Here is a 20,542-nt window from a genome sequence, read left to right as displayed (position 1 = left end):
ACAAAAACCTCCTTTGCTGAATGAGTCAAGTTCAATGATCTTAGCCTGGCATTCTAGACCCTCTAGAGTCTGGCCGCCTTATCTTTCCTGCCGTATCTCATTTGTTTGTACATCCCTCATACTTTTCCCTACTCTGTTCCTTAGCTCCTGTGAAGTGGTATAGTAGAGGAAGATTCTAAGGTTTGAAATATGAGGACATGGCCTCAAATCCCACCTCAGCTATTTACTATTTGTATGTCTTTGAACAAGTCACTTGAGCTATAGTCACAGAGAAGTCACTGTTGTAGATCTATCATGTGCCAAAAAGTTTTCCCTGAACTTTATGACTGAACATACACACATACACACACACACACATTCACACAGAGACTCTGATCTCATAGAGAACTTTGTCAGAATATGGGTGTTAGCTTCATGAGAGTAGGGACCACGTCTCATCTAAACTTTACATCTCCTCTTGCATTTAGCCTAGGGCTGTCCCCATAGCAAGTACTTAGGAAATATCTTTTGAATTGAACTGTATTTCATAGGATCCTAGAGTTGGAAGGCACCTCAAGGGTCATCTAGTCCAACCTCCTTACTTTTCAGATGAGGAAACTGAGGCCCAATGAAGTTAAATGACTTATCCAAGGTGATTCTGATCCTCACAACATCATTATGAAACGGATAGACAGGTCTTATTTTCCCCCATTTTATGGATGAGGAAATTGAGATGAAATTGAGAAAGATATGATCAGATTTCACAACAAGTTAGTAGCAGGGTTAGGATTAGAGTCCAGGTCTTCTGACTTTTGCCACTGTGGGTGACCCAAACTAATAAAAGTGGCTATTGTGGTTTGGGGAGGGGGGGTTGGTTTTTTCCCCCAGGAAAGTTTCAGAGTATTTCAGATCCTTTCTTCACTGGAAGCACATTAACTATTACCATCCCCATGCTAGACAGAAGTAGAGAAACAAGTCATCACAGCAGGACCATTGGAAAGAAAGAAAAGCCAGGTCACCTGCCTGTTGGAAGCTCAGAAGTCTCTCTACTGGATAACAGTGCCTCCCCTAGGACAAAGAGGGAACAAACCACAGCAGACCATGCCCGAGCTAGAACCTTGCTGGAAGACTCAGCTTCTAGTCTACGGTGCTCCCCCCCCTCACGGAAAACAGCCCTGGTTTGGGGAGCCAAACTACCCCTGTTTAATAATTCCCAAAGAAGGCAACAGATGGATCATAGGAACATAGCTTTGGAGCTGGAAGGGACTGGAGAGGCTTTCTAATCTTGCTCCCTCATTTTACAAATGAGGAAACTGAGGCTCAGAGAGAGAGATGAAGCCACCTGGCCGGGGTCACACAGCTAGTGAGTAACAAAGGCAGGATGTGAACCCAGGTCTTCCCAGTTCTGAGTCCTGTACTGTAGCCATTACATAGAGCTGCTTCTCTATTGGTAACCACCTCCGACCTGGTCCTTTATAAAGGAAAAGTGCCAATCACAAGGCACTTCATCCCAAACCACAACTAACCCCAGGCAATGAGAACGCACTGAGCCACACCTCTAGGGCACCAGGGTGTTTCTCCTCCCTAAGGCCAAGTTTCAAATATAGGAACTGAAATTCTGGTGTTCCCATCCCCAAAGACACATGGGTAGTTAACTCAGAACGGTCCAAGGAGGGAGGAGTTGCCCCAGGGAGGTCAAATTGGAGCTAACATCATTTATTTTTTAGGGCCCTTGAACTCAGGCCTGACACCCAGCTCAGTACGGGCTCCAGAAAGTCAAAGGCAGAGAAAGGCTTTTCATGATTCCAAGATCTCTGCACTCCAATCTCCATCTCCCCACCCTATAGGGGGGTGTTCACAGACACCTCTGTCTCAGAAGAACATCGTGAAAGTAGCAGAGACCTTCCCAAGGAAGAGAGGGAAAAAGAAAAGAAAAAAGACTGCTTTGCCACCCTAGGGAAACCCAGCAAACAGCAGGGACAGAGTTAGGGACAGCGACTTCCAGAACCCAAGATGGAGATGCAGAGTGAGGAAGAGCCCCGAAGACAGAAACAGTATGCCAACTTTCCCACTGTCCGGCCTGTACTGATAACTATCAGAACCCCAGCCAGCAACTCTCTTAAAAATCAAGTTGCTGAGAGCTAATGGCATCATCAAGGCATCCCCTGAATCAGGCTTCTGGGCAGGAGACAGTGCCTGGCACTGACACGGCCACTAGATCAATGCCCCCACACTGCAGGCTCCCTGAGAAAGCATGGGGTGCAAGAGACCAAAGGGGAAAACTTGGGGTGCCAGTTCCAGGGCTCCCCCTCTCAAACCTCACTCCGGCTGCCTGTTCAACCAGGGCACTCACCCCTCCTCGCTCCCTAAGGTCTCCCATCACCCCAAGTAATGGCTAGCTCGGAGGCTGCAGCGATCCCACGAACCGCACAGATGGGGCTGCGCTCCCTCCCCCCACATACACACATCCCTGGAAAAGAAAAGATGACTTTAAAGAAAAAAAATTAGGAAGCTGCGAGTCAGCCTGGGGGTGGGGGAGCAGAGAGGGAGAGGAGGGCTTGCGCCGTCTTTACCTTTTCGCTTTATTTTGCTTTCGGGATTTGTGCAGCAGCCCAATGAGCACCACGGCGGCTCGGATCCCCGCCTTTTTGGAGTGCATCCTGTCCGCGGCGGCGGCGGCGGGCTGGGACATAGCGGAGGCTGCCGGCAGCCCCGGCCACGGCCCCCGCGGGGAGCAAAGGTGGGAGGGCTGGCCCGCCCGGCGCAGCTCCGGACTAAGGCAGCCCCCGGCTGGCTGCGCCCTCCCGTGCCCGCGTCCCTCGCATCTGCCAGCTTCCTGCCCGCCGCCTCCGAGGTGAGGGAGGCTCCCTCGGCCCCGATCAGGTGACTCTCCCCTCACTTCCCAGCGACCTTCAAAGTCACCTGCCCCCCAGCCCTGGCCACAGCTCCAGCCCCGGCCCGCGGCTCCTAGGACTCGCTAAACCACCGCCCCGGTCCAGAGCTCCACATCGGAGAGCCCGATTCCTCCCCTGAGCCCTGGCCGCCAGCAGGGCTGCCCGCCGGTCCTTCAGTCTGTCCACTCGTCAGTCCGTCCCGGCCTCCAGGAGGCGGGCTCCAGCCGCGCCCGTCCCCCCCCCCCAACCTCTTGCGGCCGGCCGGGGGGCCCCCGCCCGGGACCGGTCCCTCCCCGCTCCCCCAGGCCCTCCTACTCTCCTCCCTCCGCCCCGCCCCCCTTCTCCTCTCCGGCTCTTCAGCCGCCTCCTCGGACTTCTCAGTCTGGGGGACCGAAGGAGGTCAGCTCCGGAGAGCCGGTGAGCGAGCCCCGTTCTCAGACTGGGCCGCCAAGGGAGCGAGCCTGGCCCGCCGCGGGCTTTGGAAGCCCAGCTTCTCTCCACTGCCTTGCACCCTCCTTCTCTTCTCTTGTCCCTCCCTCCCTGTCAATCTGTCTGTCTGTCCGTCTGGCTTAATTCCTCAGCCCCTCTTGGCTCGTTTTTCTTCCATTTCTCTGGTCTTTCCCCTTCTCTCTCTCTTTGCTTTTTCTTCTATTTTCTACCCCGCTCGACTCTCTTTATTCTCTCCCTCGTCTCACTGTTCCTCTCTCTCCTCTGACTGTTCTCTTCGCCCTCCCTCTTTGCTCTCTTCTGTCTGTCACTGTTTCTTACACTCTCCCTTGTCAACCTTTCTACCTCCCTGTGTCTCTCCTTCCTCTTTCTGTGTTTCTCTGGGTGTCTTAGTGTCTGTCAGTCTGCTTCTATCTCTGTCTGTATCTCTGTGTCTGTCTCCCGCTCCCTCCGGCTCTGTGTGTGTATGTGTGTGCGTGTGCGCGCTCGCGTGTCTCTGTCTCTGTCTCTCTCTGTGTATCTGTCTGTCTTTGTCTCTGTCTCTCTGTCTGTCTCCCCTTCCCTCCCTTCCTCCCTCCCTCCGACTCTGTGTGTGTGTGTCTTTTTCTCTCTGTCTGTCTCTCCCTGTCTCTCTGTGTCTCTGTCTTTCTATCTCTCTCTGTGGGTGGGCCCGCCTCCTCTAAGCATCCGGACCTGCGGGCGGTCGGCTGTGTTTTTCTCCAACGTGTGTGTGAGTGTGTGAGTGTGTGAGAGTGTGTGTGTGTGTGTGTGTGTGTGTGTGTGTGTGTGTGTGTGTGTGTCCGCGCCCGCGGCCGAACGGCCGGGATACTTTCCTGATGCTGTCACCGTCATAAAATCACAGGAGCTGAATACAAACAGACAGACAGGCGGCCAGCACGTGCCCTCGGGCACAAATGAAATCGGACTCTCTCGGGATTCCCAAGCGCAAATAAGCGCCGGGAGGCCCGGAGACCCCCACCCTCCACAGAGGACTTGGAAAGGTTGGGACCACAAGGGTCAAAAGGTCCGAGAAAACCTGGAGGGTCGGATGGGGGGCGGACCACGGCATCGAGAGTCTGCTGGGGTCATTCAGACACTCGCCCCCAACATGCTCAGGGCTGAGCCCTGGCCAGCAGACAACTGGGGAGAGAAGCCCCGGGCTCCCCTTGGGCACTGCCTCGGCTGCTGCTGCGGCGCAGCGTCCTATTCTAGTACGGTCAGGTAGGGGTTGGGAGAGGCGTGGCGTAAGGGGTGGGATGTGAAAGGGTGAAAGCTGCCCATCTCCGACCTCCCAGCGCTGCGGGCGGCGGCCACTCAGGACCCGGACTGCACAAATTCCCAGACAAGCAGTTGAGTTTGGAGGGTGGTGGTGGTAGTGGTGGAACCAGGCCCGCAGCTGCTCAGGCGCCCGGGGGTTCCAACTTCCAGCTAATACTTGTTTTCACTCTCCCCCCACCCACCCCCCACCCCAGGAGTTTGGAAAAAGTCAAGGGTAAATGATCAACTTCACCATACGAACACCTGGAACTGGCAAAGCCTTGGTTGCCATGGAGACCCTTCCTAGTCCCCCCCACTCCCACCCCACTTCCAATCCCGCGGAGCCTAGCAAGCACCCAGCGGCTTCCAGCTCACTCCCTGCGCTCCCACCCAACACTTGAGCCGGCCTCATTTTCACTTTGGTATTTCAGGATAACACCAGCAGCATAACCCACCCAGAGTTTCTGCTGCTGCTGTTGCTGCTGCTGCTGCCACCCCTTCTCTCTCCCCCTTCCGCGTTTCTTCCATCCGGGCGCCTCTTCTCTTAAATTTAATTCCTTGCCAGGCCTCCTCCTTGGACAAAGGCTCTAAGATGAAAACCTTTGGATAACCCCCCCCCCATACCCTCTAACGAATGAGGGCACCCAGTTTACACACACACACACACACACACACACACACACACACACACACACACACACACACCTTTCCCTTAAAAAGAGATATTGTCCAGCCCCTTTGAGAGGGCTAAGATTGAAAACAGAACAATTAATCTGTCTTTAGACTCATCCCAGCCCAAGGAATAATCCCTGAAGTAATTTCTCTGGCATTTGGTCCAGTCTAGTATTAAAAGACCAAAGCACAGAAAATAAAGACGGGAGGGAATGGTAGGTCTTGAGAAAAAGAGCCCCAGAAGACAAGGGAAAGCTGGGCAGCTGAAGGGTCAGCCAGTTTCTGGGTTTCTAATGGGCAATTCTTTCAGAAAGCTTTGACTGAGAAAGCCAAACTAGCCAGCCCATTGTTCCAAGTAGCGATGGGTTCCATTGTGTTCTGTTAATACTACCTGGGTGCCCCCTTTGGGCCTTGTACTCAGTGAAACAAATTCCTAGATAAATGGAAAAGCGGGGCGTGAGCCTGTTCAATACCTCCACCTGGACATGGGATGGTAGAATCAGACCTGGGAGGGTCCTTGGAAGTCAGCCATGATTCTTCCAAAATCACATGGCTGTGTCTGAAGCAGAATGTGAACCCAGCTCTTCCTGCTTCCAAGTCTAGCATTCTGTTCACTACAGATCCTGTTCAATATGCCTAACACATAACTTCTCCTTTTCCTCAAATCATCCCTTCTCAAAACTGTTCTGTTTCTGTTGAGGACACCACCATCCTCCCAGTCACTGAAGTTTAAAACTTCAGTCATGCCTGATTCTCCATCTTCCCCATAGCAAAACACTTGCCAAGTTTTATCTATTCCACCTCCATGATATCCCTTAACATCTGCTCCCATCTGATAAGGTTACTCATGTCTTCCAGGCTCTCCTCACCTGTAGCCTCGTCTCATGCAACAGCATCTTTATCAGTCTCTTTATTTCCAGTCTCAAATTTATATATATATGTATGTATGTATATATGTATATATATATACACACACACATACACACACATACATATATATGTGTGTATATATATGTAATATATACATATATATATAATTTTTATATAGCTGGAAGGGACCTTAGGGGTCATCTAATTCAGCTCCTTCCTTCTGCAGATAATGTTGCTGAGGCCCAGAGAGGTAGTGACGAATCCAAGGTCACACAGGTCATATCCAAAGTGGGACCTGACCCTGAGTGCCGATATACCATTGTCAGTGCCCTTTCTACCACACTGTTCAGCCTGATGCTTCTTTGATGCATTTTCCACATTGCCGCCAAAGAGATTTTCACAAAACTTCAAAAGATCTGATCATCTCACTTAAAATTGTTTGGTGGCTCCGTTTGGTCTCTTGGACAAAATAAAAACATCTCAGTCTGTCATTTAAAGTCCTCCACAAACTTGATTCTTGCCTACCTCCCTAATTGGATGGTATTATTACCCACTTTCACCCACTCCCCCAGGCCAGTCAGACTGGTCTCTCTGCTGCTTCCAGGACATATCAGTCCATCTCTTTCATCCATGCCCATCGTACATGTTGTCCCCCCACATCTGGAATCTCTTCCCTCCTCACCTTTGTCTTATAGAATCCCTAGTTTCCTTCAAAGCACAGTGTAGGTACCAACTGCCTCCTACAAGAGACCTGCTTGCCACATGCCCTATACTGCTACCTTTCTATTCCTCCTGAAACTACTTTGAATCTACTGGTCTGTGTACATATTGATTTCCTCCAATAGGCTGTAAGCGCCCTGAGAATAGGAACTCTTTTTTTCCCTTCTTACCCTCCACACCAGAATAGTGCTTGGTACCTAGCATGGTCTTAATAAAGGATTATTGAATTCAGAAGTGGCCCTTCTTCTCCTAGGTTCCTATACACCCCAGCAAAAAAGGGTGGGGGGGCTAAGATGTGACTGAGAAACCTAGGGAGGGAAGAGAGAATTTTTTTAGGGGAGATTTCAACAGTTATTTACAAGTTCTACTGATCTTTCTCTGCTTCCCTCTTTCTGTGTTTCACCCTCTCTACTTTTCTGTTTCTCAGTCCCTCATCCATCCCCCATCCCACCACACACACACTGTGTCTCTATCTTTCCCTGCTTCTCTCCCTGCCTCTGTTAAATAGAGAATTCCCTAAAGAGGGAGGAGGCTCAGCTGAAGCCGGGCATGGGAAAGGGAAGAAAATGGTTTCTCCACCTTCCCTTGGCTAAGCCAGTCAAGTTAGCTCAGTTGGTTGGCATGCAGTAACAAGCAGGCCAAAGTTGAAGATTCTCTCTTTAACCTGGACAGTATGGGGTGGTGGTGGTAGAAAGAGTGCTAGAATTGAGAGACTGGAGTAGGTAGACTTGGTAGGTTTGTAATCACAGGCAAATCATGTAGTCTCTCTGATCCTCAGTTTCTCATCTGTGAAATATGGATAAAACACTACATCATTCACAGGGCAAAGGGATACACTTTATAAACCTTAAAGATTTACATGCTTGAGGTGTTACAATCCTAAACTCATAGATTTATAGCTGAAAGGGACCTCAGAGGCCAGCTACTCTAGACTTTTCATTTTACAGATAAGGGAACTGAGGCCCAGAGAAGCTGTTACTTGCATATGGCCACACAGTGGTACTGTTTTCCATTTGATCATAAGATCATAAATTTAGAGCTGGAAAGGACCTCAGAGGCTATCTTAAGTGACTCATCACACAGGTAATAAGCATCAGAGGTGTGCCAATCCTACCAATCTCTTTATAGACCTTCAGTAGCCTTGAGGGTAAAATACAAATTCCATAGACCGGCATCTAAAATCTTATACCTCTTCTTTAAAGGCTCAGCTCAAGTGTTTCTCAAAAAAAATTCTTCCCTGCTTCCCACACCCTAGCTGACAATGTTCTCACCCTCCTCAAATTTTCTTAGAAAAAATTGTTCCTTTGCCCCCTTGTATTATATTTCTCTGTATACAAGTCATGTCCATCTCTCCCCCCAACCCCCAGCATAATATATGCTCCCTACAGTCAGGAATTCTTTATCTTTTAACATTCAACTCCTAACACAACGCCTTGTACACAGTGGGTACTTAATATATGTTTGCTGAAGGTTTGTCTAGGAGAAGAGATTTTTAAAAACTCCTCTCCTTCCCTTATTTGTAGAAGTGGGAGACTATGGGTGTAAAGCATTACAAACACATTATAGACTTGAATGTTTAGGTTAGCTTTTGCTAAACTGCTTCTTTCTTGTTTATCCTTTGTTACAAGGATTGACTGGATGCTTATGGGAGGGGATCAATATATTCAAAACAAAAGAAGTTAAATAACTGTTGAATTTACAATGCTATAATGGAAAGACGTTGGATTTGAAGTCAGAGAATTTGGCTTCAAATCCCATCTCAGCTATTTGCTACCTACCTATGTGACCTCAGACAAGTCTCTTTACTGTCTGGGACCTCAGTTTCCTCATTTGTAAAATAATGGGTTTGGACTAAATTACCTCATAAGTCTTTTCTGGCTCTCAGTCTGCTCTACCAGGAATGGGACATAAGGGACACAATTGGCAAGTGTTTGCCAAGCACTTATTTACTCAGGACTATGTGAGTGGATATCATGGAAAAGAGAGGATTTTTTTGTTCAGTCATATCCAATTCTTCACAACTCCACTGGGGCTTTCTTGGCAATGATACTGGAGTGGATTGCCATTTCCTTCTCCAACTCATTTTTACAGATGAGGAAACCAAGGCAAGCAGGATTAAGTGATGTGCCCAGGATCACACAGCTAATGAATGTCTGAAGTCGGATTTAAACTCAGATCTTCCTGGCTCCCCAGGCTCAGTGCTCTATCCACTGCACCATCTAAAGCAAAAGAAAACAATAGTCCTTTGCCTACAAAACAAGGTAGGCATCACCCACAAATTGGATTGCCTTGGCATCCACTCTTGCAGAGGGCAAGCAGATTTTATGATTTATTTATGGGATCTGGTAGACCCTGGACTTGTCTATATAAAGAAACAAGATTGTAGCCACAGCCAAAAAGAAGGCATTTCTATATTCCCATCCACACTCCAGACTCTTAACTGTCCTGCTGTTTTATTGTCATTATTTTTATCACAGAATGAAAACAAAACAATAGGAAAATAAGGATTTTCTGGCTTTTTTTAAAAAGTTCATTTATTAAGAGTAAAGTAACTTTCACTGAGTCAAGACTAGCCCCAAGGTCACACAAATAATAAGCAGAAAAGTCAATTCTTGAACCCAGGACTTGATTCAAATTTATCATTTTTTCCACTGTACCATTCAAGAATTATCATACTTATTACAGAGTTAAGGAAACTGAGACCTATCCAAGGTCCCAAGGCTGATAGGTATTGGATATACAGAAACACATGCCTATCTATGAAGAAAAATTTTCTGTATGCCTGGGAAAACATCCTCCAAGCACATCCATGTAAAGCCAGGATCCAGGTACTCCCGAATCTTGGCCAGGGAACAGGACCTCCTGGGTCCACAGAGTTGGGCTGGGGTGTAGGCAGGAGCTTTCCAGTGACATTTCTACTCTGGAAATGGCAAGAAGGTCCTGTGATTTGGGATTGGAGTTGGGATACAAAGGATCTTTTATCTAAACCAAGAGTCATTAGAAGTCTTATGCAGATTAAGAAACAGATTCAGAGAGGTTAGGTAACTGAACCAAGGCCACAATGCTAACAAGTACTGGAGATTAGATATCTTAGCCTCACAGGCTAGGGATGTACTCCAAGCAAACTAGATAAGGCAATGTTTGAACCACAACAACAGGGCAATGCTATTGTATCTGTGTCTCCCTCAGCATCTTGCAAGGTGCTCTGCAGGTAATAAGTAGTTCATAAGTGGTTATTGACTGATTGAGTGAATGAATGAATGAATGAATTCTAGTATCCCTTCCTAACATCTAGACTGGAATATAAGTGCAGCCTGGCATGGAGGTAGAAAATGAATTAAATGATCTAGTCCTCAGAAAGAAATTCTGTAACCTTGACCTTGACCCTGTCCATCACAAAGGGGAGGAAGCCATCAGAAAACTGGGGAGGGGTGTTAGAGGAAATTAATCATAAACCAGAGGATGAAGCTACAAGACCTGCCCTCCAGAGTCCAGTGAGCTGAGCCAAGCAGACACGCATGCCTAGCTGGGAAGAAAAGCCCATTCTGTGCTTAGGAAAATATCCTGGGAGACACATCCGTGAGAAGCCAGAAGCCAAGCTTGCTCCCAGGATCCTGAATGGACATGGCTGGGACATGGGGCCTCCTGGGGCCACCCAGTTGGACTGCCCAGTCTCAGCTCTTTTTTCTGGTTTTTGGCTAGAACAGGGATGGGGAAGGCCAGGGACTTTTTATCTCAGTCGGGAGGCACCAGATTTCTTCCCTCCCACCGGCACCTCTTTTTCAAAGGGTCATGAGACCTGGAGCACATGTACTATAGTCAGGCTGAGATCTGAAAGACACCTAACCTTTATACCTGTTCAAGACAGATTTGCTGCCCCACCCTTCACCTTAGCACCCACACACTCTCACTCAGGTACCCGAACACCACTATACCTACCCTCTCATTTATGAACTCTGAAACACCCACAGCACCCAGTATGCACACACTGAGCACCCAGTCTACAACATACACACAGATGGAAGCTCATCTCTGGCAGATACACCAGCTCCCCCTCCTGGCTCATACCATGTTTATTTTTCTGGGGGTGTGAAATCGACAAAAAGCAAAATCAGAGTAGGCATATATAGCAGGGACACAGAGCAGAGATTTAGACCTGCAAGGGGTCTCAGAGGCCATCGAGCCCGACACTGAGTCTAAAAAGGGGAAACAGTTTGCCTTTGATCCCACAAGTAATACTAGCTAATGTCTAGTATTAGTGTGCAATGCACTTTATACACATTGTCTGTCTCATTTGAATCTCAAACCAACTGTGTGGGGGGGAAGTATTATAATTTTTCCTGTTTTACAAATGAGGAAACTGAGGCTGAGAGAGGCTAAATAACTTGTGATCATAGATTTAGACCTGGGATGGGGTCTCAAAGGCCATCTGGCCTTGGAGAAGGGAACTTAGAGGCTATCCTCATTTTATAGAAGAAACTAAGGAAGAAAGAAGTTAAGAGACTTAGCCAGGGTCACACAGATAATAAATATCCAAGGAAGAATTCAAATTTCCTGATTCCAAGCCCAGTGTTCTTGCCACTGGTCCACAAATGCCTCTTATGGGGTAAGAAGTTATAAGGACACTCACTGCCTCAATGACCCATCTCTTAGCATCTTCTCCTTCAAGTCTGAGAACAGACCAGTTTGTGTCAACAAGAGGGGACATTATCAAGATATCTTTTCTAATGCAAATTAAAATAACTCTGAGGTACCACATCATACCTATCAGGTTGGCTAATGATAAATGCTGGAGAAGATGTGGGAAAATTGGAAAATTAATGCATTGTTGGTAGAGTTGTGAACTGATCCAACCATTCTGGAGAGCAATTTGGAACTATATCCAAAGGGTGGCAAAAATGTGCATACCTTTCAACCCAGCAATACCACTTCTAGGTCTGTGTCCCAAAGAGATCATACAAATGGGAAAAGGATTCACATGTACAAAAATATCTATAGCAGCTCTTTTTGGGGTAGCCAAAATATGGAAATTGATGCCCATCAATTGAGGAATGGCTGAACAAGATGTGGTATGAGAATGTAATGGAATACTACTGTTCCATAAAAAGTGATGAGCAAGAAGATTTCAGAAAGCTCTCGAGATTTATGTGAACTGATGCTGAGTGAAATGAGCAGAACCAGAAAAACACTGTACATAGATAGTAACAGCAACATTGTGTGATGACCAACTTTGATAGACTTAGCTTTTCTCTGCGAAGCAATGATCTAAGACCATTCCAAAAGACTCCTGAGGGTAAATGTCCAGAGAAAGAACTACAGTTTGGATGTTGATTGAAACATACTATTTTTTCCTCTCTTTTTTCTTTCTTGTGGTTTTCCCCTTTTGTTCTGATTTTTCTTTCACAACATGACAAATATGAAAATATGTTTAATATGATTGTACATGTATAACCTACATCAGATTGCATGCTGTCTTGGAGAGGGGAAAGAAGAGGGAGGGGGGAAATTTAGAACTCAAAATCTTATAAAAGTGAATACTGAAAACTAAAAACAAATAAAAAACAATTTTTTAAAAATACAATGAAGGAAAAAATGATTATCTTATTTTTAAACACTGGTCCTTTCCCTAAGTCACAGGGTCTTAGAATAACAGATTTCCAGTGAAGGGAACCTCAAAGTCTCACCTGATCATTTTACAGACAAAGAAATCGAAGTGACTGTAATTCAAGCTACTACCATTCCTTAACTCTCAGGGCTGATGATGGAAGGTATCTGAGGAAGCCAGGAAGGAGGCTGGGACCTGGCCAGGAAGGAGGCTAGAACAAGGCCTTTCAGGAACATCAGCAACGTTTCTCAAAGCCCAAACCAGCAGATAATTGTAAAACTTCTATACCTGGCTTTGTATTGGTTGTGTATTACTTACACACACATTCTGGAGGGCGTATGTGATGCAGCAAAAATGCACTTATAGTCAGGAAATCTGCCACTTACTAACCAAGTGAAACTTACCCTCACTGACCCTCAGTTTTCCCATCTGTAAAATGACAGAGGGTGTGGAACTAGGAAGTCTGATTCTCTACTACTCACTTCTTTTGGCAGATCACTTTTCCCTTTTTATGGTTGACTTATTTCACGCCTCTCCTCAGTTTTCTCATCTGTAAAATGGTAATAACAGGATTTCCAGGAAGATGGCCAAATGAAAAGTCACAAGAAAGCTTGGTGCCTCAAAATGCCCCTTAAAGACAGCCTAAATGTGGGTAATGATGCCTGCATCACTTTACTCAGAGTATTGGCATATGGAAATACATAAGCTAGGTGCCAAGGATACAAAGTTGGAAATGGAGCAGCCCCTACCCTCAAGGAAATAGATATCCTATAGGAGGAAACAAGATATGAAGCACTTTGTAAATTGTAAGGCCATATGTAAATGGGAGCTATACCAACAGGGACACCCAGTGATGCCCCATCTGGCCAACATCAGCAGAGAATAATTAGGTTGTTCCATATAAGTGAATCCTACCCCCACTCCACACCCCCAAGCCTTTAATTTTAGCCTAGTCCTTTTAAGGAGCAAAAGCTCTTTAAATATATTTTGAATGAAAAACACATACACACTTTCCAGCCTTCTTAACCAGAGTATATATTAGCTGAAACAATGTTTCAGGGACTTGAATTGCCTTCTTAACAAGAGTATACATTGGGTGAAACAATGTTTCAGGGGCTTGACTCCACTTCCTTAGGAACAGTGTTATGTAAGTATCCTGCAAATTGATAGCCACTCCAGAAAGTTGGATCATGATGGGAATGTTACCACTTTCTTTAGGGCAAGGACTGTTTCATTTTTGTCTCCGGATCCCCAGCTCCTGGCCCAGGGTCCAGCATCTAGTAAGTATTTAATCACTGTGTGGTGAATTAAATATAGAAATTAACTCAAAGGACTACTGGTCTTTCACTCAATATCCCCTCTGCTCAACAGGACGATCCACCCTGAATCATAGAGTGGAAGCAGCTTTAAACCAGCTAGCTATAAACCAAGCAAGGCTGACTGACCCACTTGAAAGTTCATGAGTCAGGTCCCTGTTTATACTTTTATTTGATAGCTCCCATTATTTCTTCAATTAACTGACATCCCCTGCCTCCTCCAGTCATGGGTGCCAGTCAGGAAATGATAATGTGTTCCAACTTCCTTTTCTGGGCCAGTCAATACTTTCACATATTAGCACTGCTAGCAGAGGCCTTTGGGGCCTTGCTTAAGCTAACAAATGAGTATCCTTCACCAGTGATCTAAAAATAGAGCTCTCCTTCATGAATTTGTTAGTGGCTCATTTCTTACTTCCTATCAGAGAGCAAACCCAGTTACTGCTAACACAGAACCAGCCTGGCTCCTTCCAAGAATCCTCCTGCTTCTGGAGAGTCACAAGCCAAGCAGATGGGGAAGGCATGAGGGGAGGGCCCTAGTCGTCATCTCCAGACACCTATCTTGGTTCCCTCTGTACCCAACGCTGTTTATAATCCCCATCCAGACCTTACACTCAGAAAGGCTTTGAGCCTGTCTAACCTACATTTCTCCTGCTGAGATACAAGCCTTATTTTCCCTCTATCCTTTCCTCTCCTCCCTTCTTTTCCTCCCTGCAGCAATTTCCAGCCAAAGGAATAGGTTAAAATAGCCAGAGAAAAAATTTGTTTTAGACCAGAGAAGAAGCAATAGCAAGCGAGAAGGTCCACAAATAAGATTTATAGCTAGAAGAGAGCTTAGAGAGATGGCCCAACTCCATCATATTACAGGAGAGGTCATTGAGGCCAAGCAACTAGGTTGGGATTACCCAGATCAACTATGCGTACCCAAGAAAGATAGACACTTCATTCTTGTAGAGCCCATTTCCCATGGCTCCTCCATCTTCTGCAAGGGCTTAGATGGCCAGGGTCTTTAGGTATCTGGCCTCTCTGGGGAAAAGTCAACATCGTTCCTGGCCACTGACCAGGCATTTTTTTTGTCCTGGTCATGTGATACCACCAGGCTCTGGGGTCTTGCCATGTCCTCCACAGGAGGCTTCCTGGGTCTGAGTCAAGGAAGAATCCAGAGGCCTTCCCTACCATCCAGGTATGTTTTCTCTGACCCAGTCTCACCTTACTTCCTACCCCTCCCTCATCAGCCATGTTGGCCCTGGTCTCCAGGGAGTATCTGTCTTCCTGCTCCCTTTTCCTTGTGTCCCTAAGGTAAAGGGTTCTCCCTAGGTCTCACAGAGCAGAATAAAATAGAAGTAAAAGAGAGACCAAATAGACTAGGCTAGGGGCAGCTAGGTGGCGCCATAGTGTACAGAGCGCTGGGTTTACAATCAGGAAGACTCATCTTCATAGGTTCAAATCTGGCCTCACACACTTACTAGCTGTGTGACCTTGGACAAATTACTTCACCCTGTTTGCTCCACTTTCCTAAAAGTCAGACATGACTGAACAACAAGTGCAGCTAGGTGGCCCAGTGGATAAAGTGCCATGTCTAAAGTCAGGAAGATTTGAGTTAAAAATCTGACCTCGGACATTAGTTGTGTGATCTTGGGCAAGTCACTTGACACTGTTTGTCTTAGTTTCTTCATCTATAAAATGAGCTAGAGAAGCAAAAGGCAAACCATTTCAATATTTTTGCCAAGAAAACTCCAAATGGGGCCACAAAGAGTTTAACATGACTGAAAACAACTGAACAACAACAACAAAAAAAATAAACTAGACTAGAACTAAATACAGCATATAGACTATCACCATTACTCTCTAGCCTCTTATCCTCTAATGGCTTAGGGATCAAAGGCTGGCATTTGAGGCCCTCCACAATCCCCCTTCTCCACTTCACTCTAGCCTAAGTATGAGGTCCCTACAATCCCATCCTCCAACATCTCCAACATTCTCCCAGCTGGACTTGTGCTCACTGTTCCTTTCCATTGAGCTATTGCACCCGTCACTCTTCTGTTTCCCTCCCTTTTAAAATCTTACTTCTAGAGCTGACAAAGAATGGGAATCTGAGAGGGTGCCCACAAAATGGTGAATGGCTAGATAGGCTATGGTACACAAATGTGATGGAATACTACTGTGCTGAGCCCCTCATCAGTGTGATGACCAACTAGGACTCCTGAGAACTCAGGCTGAGACACCCTCCACACCTCCTGGAAGGACTCACGATGCAGAAGGGGACAATTATTTTTTAGGAAATGGCCAATGTGGAAAACTATTTTGTTTAACTTCTCATGTTTGTCATGGGTTGCGTTTTTCTTGTGATCTTCATGGAGGGGAGAGTGGGAAGACATATCTTGACTGATCAAAACAAATCAACTTTTTTCTTTTTTTGGAGGCAATCAGGTTAAATAACTTGACCAGTCACACAGCTGGTACGTGTTTGAGGCTGGATTTGAACTCAGGTTCTCCCAACTCCAGGGCTGGTGCTTTATCCAATGTGCTACTTAGATGACCCAACAAATCACCTTTAAAAAGAAATATTACCTGTTCTTTAAGGCCCAATAAAGCCTACCCATTCACCTTCCACCCAAAATTGGATTCCTTTATATTACATTGGCAGGATGCAGGGGAAACAACTGAGTTAGGATTCAATTATTTTCAAGAAAAGAAGTTTTAGAAGCCAAGGGATGAACCTATAGCCCATATAAGATCTTGATCCTTCGTTGACCAAGGGAATTGGAAGAAAGAGTTCAGCCTGATCTAGAAATGAAAATAGGATGAACTATCCAGGAAAAGGAATGACCCAAAGGCATAACTAGGGTGGGGGCACAGTGCCTCTGCCTCAGAGCACTGAAAATCAGTGTTGGTGACTATACTTTCCCTCCTTCAGCAATGTAGAAACACTTGAGAATAATAAGGTAAAATAGAAAACTACCAGGTGTCCTGGTTCTCCACCTATAGGACAGTCTCAGAGGCGTGGTACAGTGGTACAGTGGATAGAGAACTGGTCCTGGAGTCAGGGACACCTTAGAGCAAATCTGGCCTCAGACATTTACTAACTCTTTAACCTCTATTGTCTCAGTTTCTTCAACTGTAAAATGGCAACAATAATAGCATCCCAGGGCTATTGTAAGGATATAGTGGGATAATAATATTTGTTTTAAAAGATTTAAAAAGGTCTGGCATATATCAGGCATACGTTTGTTTCCTTCCCTTCTTCCCAAGGTCTCTGTCCAACCTATGGATGGTGCCTTGAACGTGAGCTGTTCCTATTCCCATGGTGAGAAAAAGGCCTCCTCGGGAGTTTCCCTAAATGACTCTTGTTGGGGATATTTTGGGATTCTGTAATCATATTCCCCCAAGACTGCTGAGGTCCCTTCTCCCCCCCACACAAACTGCAGACGGATTTCCCAGGGTAATCAATGATAGGCAGTGGCCCTCTTCCAGGTGACATCCCAAAACTGAGCCAGAGCATCAGCCTAGGAGACTGAACTTTCATTTGAAGACCATTCCTCAGGATATATGATGGCCATGGGGACTCTGTTGGCCCAATACCCTGCCCCGTGCTTCCTCCTGAAACAAACCCCTTCTTTATTAACACCTGAGATGGGGGCAGTGGGTGTCCCATATACAAGGGAGATGGTTCAAGATGCAGAACAGACCCCATCTCTCCCTTCCAGAAGTACAGTCCTAAAATTCCAAGTGCCACATTTCTACCAAAACAAAGGTCTGGGTACCCTGAATGTAGTTTCAGGAGAATATAAGTTCCTTGAAGGCAGGGGCTGCTTCATTTTAATTTCTGTATCCAGAAGGTACTTAATAATCACCTTTTGGGGGAAACAAGTGGCACAGTTGATAAAGCACCAGACCTGGAGTCAGGAGGACCTGAGTTTAAATCCAGTCTCAGATACTTACTAGCTATGTGACCTTGGGCAAGTCACTTAACCCTAATTGCCTCAAAAAAATCATTTGTTGAATTGTGGAAATTGGAAAGGGCTCCAGGTCTATTCCTTCTTCAGTTTCTGTCTCCTGTTATGATGGTAGTCAAAAAACTTCCCTCCTCTTTGCCTCAGTTGCCCAGCTATCTATAGAGGGGTATTCCCTCTGACCTAGACTTGCCAGTCCATCTAGATACTTTGACTCTAAATAAGGGGCTTTACAAGGCACTTGATAAGCCAAGAAACATGGGTTCCAATTCTGACTCTTATACTTTCTATCTGTGTGACTTTGGGCAAGGTCCGCCTTTCTGGGCCTCCATTTCCCCATTTGTAAAATGAGGAATTAGGACTAGTTGTCTCCAAGGTGCCTTGGGCTCTACATCCTATGGCCCTTTGATGGGTGTAAGCTCCTTGAGGGCAGGGACTGGTTCGTTTTTTTGTTGTCTTTAAGTCTCTAGTACCTAACAAAGTGCCTAGTACCTAATAGATACTTAAGTGCTCTGGTGATGGATGAACACAAATTCCCTGCCCTCACAGAGGTTATTGTCTGGTGGGGGCCCAAGGACTGGGCAGACACCATGAACACTCAGCAGACTTGCCAAATGAAAGTCATAGGAGGTGTTGCCCATTGGGCCACTTCCTCACCCCCTTCACAACCAGCCTCAGTTTCCTCTTCTATAAAAATGAGGAGGTTAGGTTCGATGCCTCTGAAGTCCCTTCTAGAACCTTGATTCTGTGATCTCCTATGAGCCTAAAAATAATCCTTCGAGGTAAGGACTACCTACCACATTATCCAACCCATTACACAGGTAAGGAACCTTGCCAAGGATGAAGGGGATTGCTAGTGCTATCCCTTCTCAAACAGACTCAGGGAGAGATTAGGAGAGAGGTGATCTCCCAACTGAATTCCTTTAAGGGCAGCCCACTGGCTCTCTTTGAGCTCTTGGGCATCCAAAGTAAAGATCATTCCTCCTTTAGTCAAATATTCCCCTTCTCCTGCTGACAGACAGGACAGGGAAGATACCCCCCCAAGGTAAATAGGGTCCCTACCTGAGGTCCCACACTCTATAGGGTCCCAGCCTTACCACCAGAGATGAAGACAGCCCTAATCATTTTGGCATATGGGGTAAAGAACATGAAAGCCTGTCTGGGGTGAGCAAGCAGGAGAAAATAGGACCCACCCCTCACCCAATAGAGTCAGGGGGCCTGAGTTCAAATTCTGACCCAGCTTCTTCCTATCCATGTGATCTCTTCATTTCACTGCTCTCTATCTCAGTTTCTTCATCTATAAAATTAGAGATCACATGATTCTCAATGTTCCATCTAGCTCTAGAACTTTTAAAGACTTTTAAAGACAAATTCTTTTGGGATGGGAGGGGGAGTGTGGAGAGCCCAGGACACTGGTAAACTTGTATTGCACTTAGAGTCAAAAAGACCTGAATTCAAATCTGACCTTTAGTATTAACTAGGTGTAATAATAATAATATATTTTTAAAAATAAACTGCTTTACATAAATCATCTTATCTGATCTTCACAATAAATCTATAAGGTTGATTTTTGTTCTTTGTTTCCAAAGAGGACCAGTGACATCGAAGGGTGATGTCTTAACACATGTGGATTGGATTTAAGTGAGGCAGAGCTGCTCAAAGTCATCAGCCTCACTCTCACTTCCACAGTCAAAGTCCAGGGGCAGGACAAAAGTCAGAATGATGGATGATGGGTCTGGGATGCAGTGGGCAACTTTGGCATCTTCAATGTCTGACCAAAATCTAAGCACTCCACAGTACCTGCTTCAGCCACCTTCATGACCACTGGAACAAATTGTTCTCCTCTGCCCATTCTGCCAGGGGAAGTCTTCGTGTGCTTGGAGTAGACACCACCCTAACTCAATGATGGTTTTGAGGTCTGTTAGTTATTTTGGCAGCCCTCAGTCCAGGTCAGCCCATCTGTTGAGGTAGTCTACCATAGTGTGGCTGCTGCTCATACTACAACTTCTTGGAGCTACGGGTGAGAGTTGAGTGACAGAGGGACACCAAAAGTGAGCAAAGGATTCAGTAACCCTCACACTAGAGGTGCATCTTCCTGAACACCCCATACACACTCCAACCCCATACAGTAGGAGCTGTTATTGTCCCCATTTTACAGATAAAGAAACTGAGGTTTAGAGAGGTAAATGTGAGTGCCTAAGGCACTCCAGATGGACTTTTTACACCTTTCAAATTCTGTCTCTTTGTCCAAATAATTTCATTTCTCATGCTCAGTTTCCTGACCTGCATAACAGGTTGAATGATAAGCTACTCTTATCATTCAGTCCTTACATCAGGACTGTTTTTAGGCTTTGATGAGATCATAGGAGCCTCTTCTAGAAGGGGGAATTTAAAAGTTGTTTAGCCTAACCCTCTCATTTTACAGATGAGGAAACTGAGGCCCCAACCATGGTAAATAACTTGTCTGAGGTAGTAAGGATCAGAGGCAGGTTTTGAGCCAAGTCCCCGATTCTAAAGTCAGCACTTTCCACTGCCCTCTCGTTTATTGCTTCTCAATGTGGGTAACATGTTCTGTAATCTTTAAAATGTCACATAAAGGTCAGTTGTTCATATTCTTATTTTTCTTACTCCCAAACACAATTGAGAAAGTTCAGTCACCAAAGATTCAATCCAATCATGTGGGGAAATGAGCATGGTTTGCCTGCAGAGGTGGTTGCTTCGCCTTCAGGCTTTACCAGGAAGTCTGTCTGGCCAGCAGTGCTTGGCCCCTTAAAGGTTTTGGTGAAGTTGGCAGATAGTTGCCCAGGCCAGCTCTGCATGATCACTCCAGGC

The 20,542-nt window shown here is 46.0% G+C and overlaps 1 protein-coding gene across 4 annotated transcripts in view; it reads right to left on the bottom strand.

The window, feature by feature from the left end:
• Window positions 1-20,542, bottom strand: part of RAP1GAP2 (RAP1 GTPase activating protein 2) — a 250,245-nt gene that overhangs the window by 160,788 nt on the left and 68,915 nt on the right. For 2 of the 4 annotated variants that reach the window (XR_011973893.1, XM_072639989.1), the window contains exon 1: window positions 2,553-3,088. The exons of the other annotated variants lie outside the window; for them this stretch is intronic. Coding sequence is in view for 1 of the 2 variants with exons in the window: in XM_072639989.1 (XP_072496090.1) it covers window positions 2,553-2,671 (119 nt within the window). In the remaining variant the exon portion in view is untranslated. Of the gene's footprint in view, window positions 1-2,552; window positions 3,089-20,542 lie in introns of those variants that run through there. 4 annotated transcript variants of the gene reach the window in all.

The sequence above is a fragment of the Notamacropus eugenii genome, chromosome 2 (assembly GCF_028372415.1).
Source record: "Notamacropus eugenii isolate mMacEug1 chromosome 2, mMacEug1.pri_v2, whole genome shotgun sequence".
Taxonomy (NCBI): Eukaryota; Metazoa; Chordata; class Mammalia; order Diprotodontia; family Macropodidae; genus Notamacropus; species Notamacropus eugenii.
The sequence above is the reverse complement of the archived record's forward strand: the minus strand, read 5'-3'. Positions and strand labels throughout refer to the sequence as shown.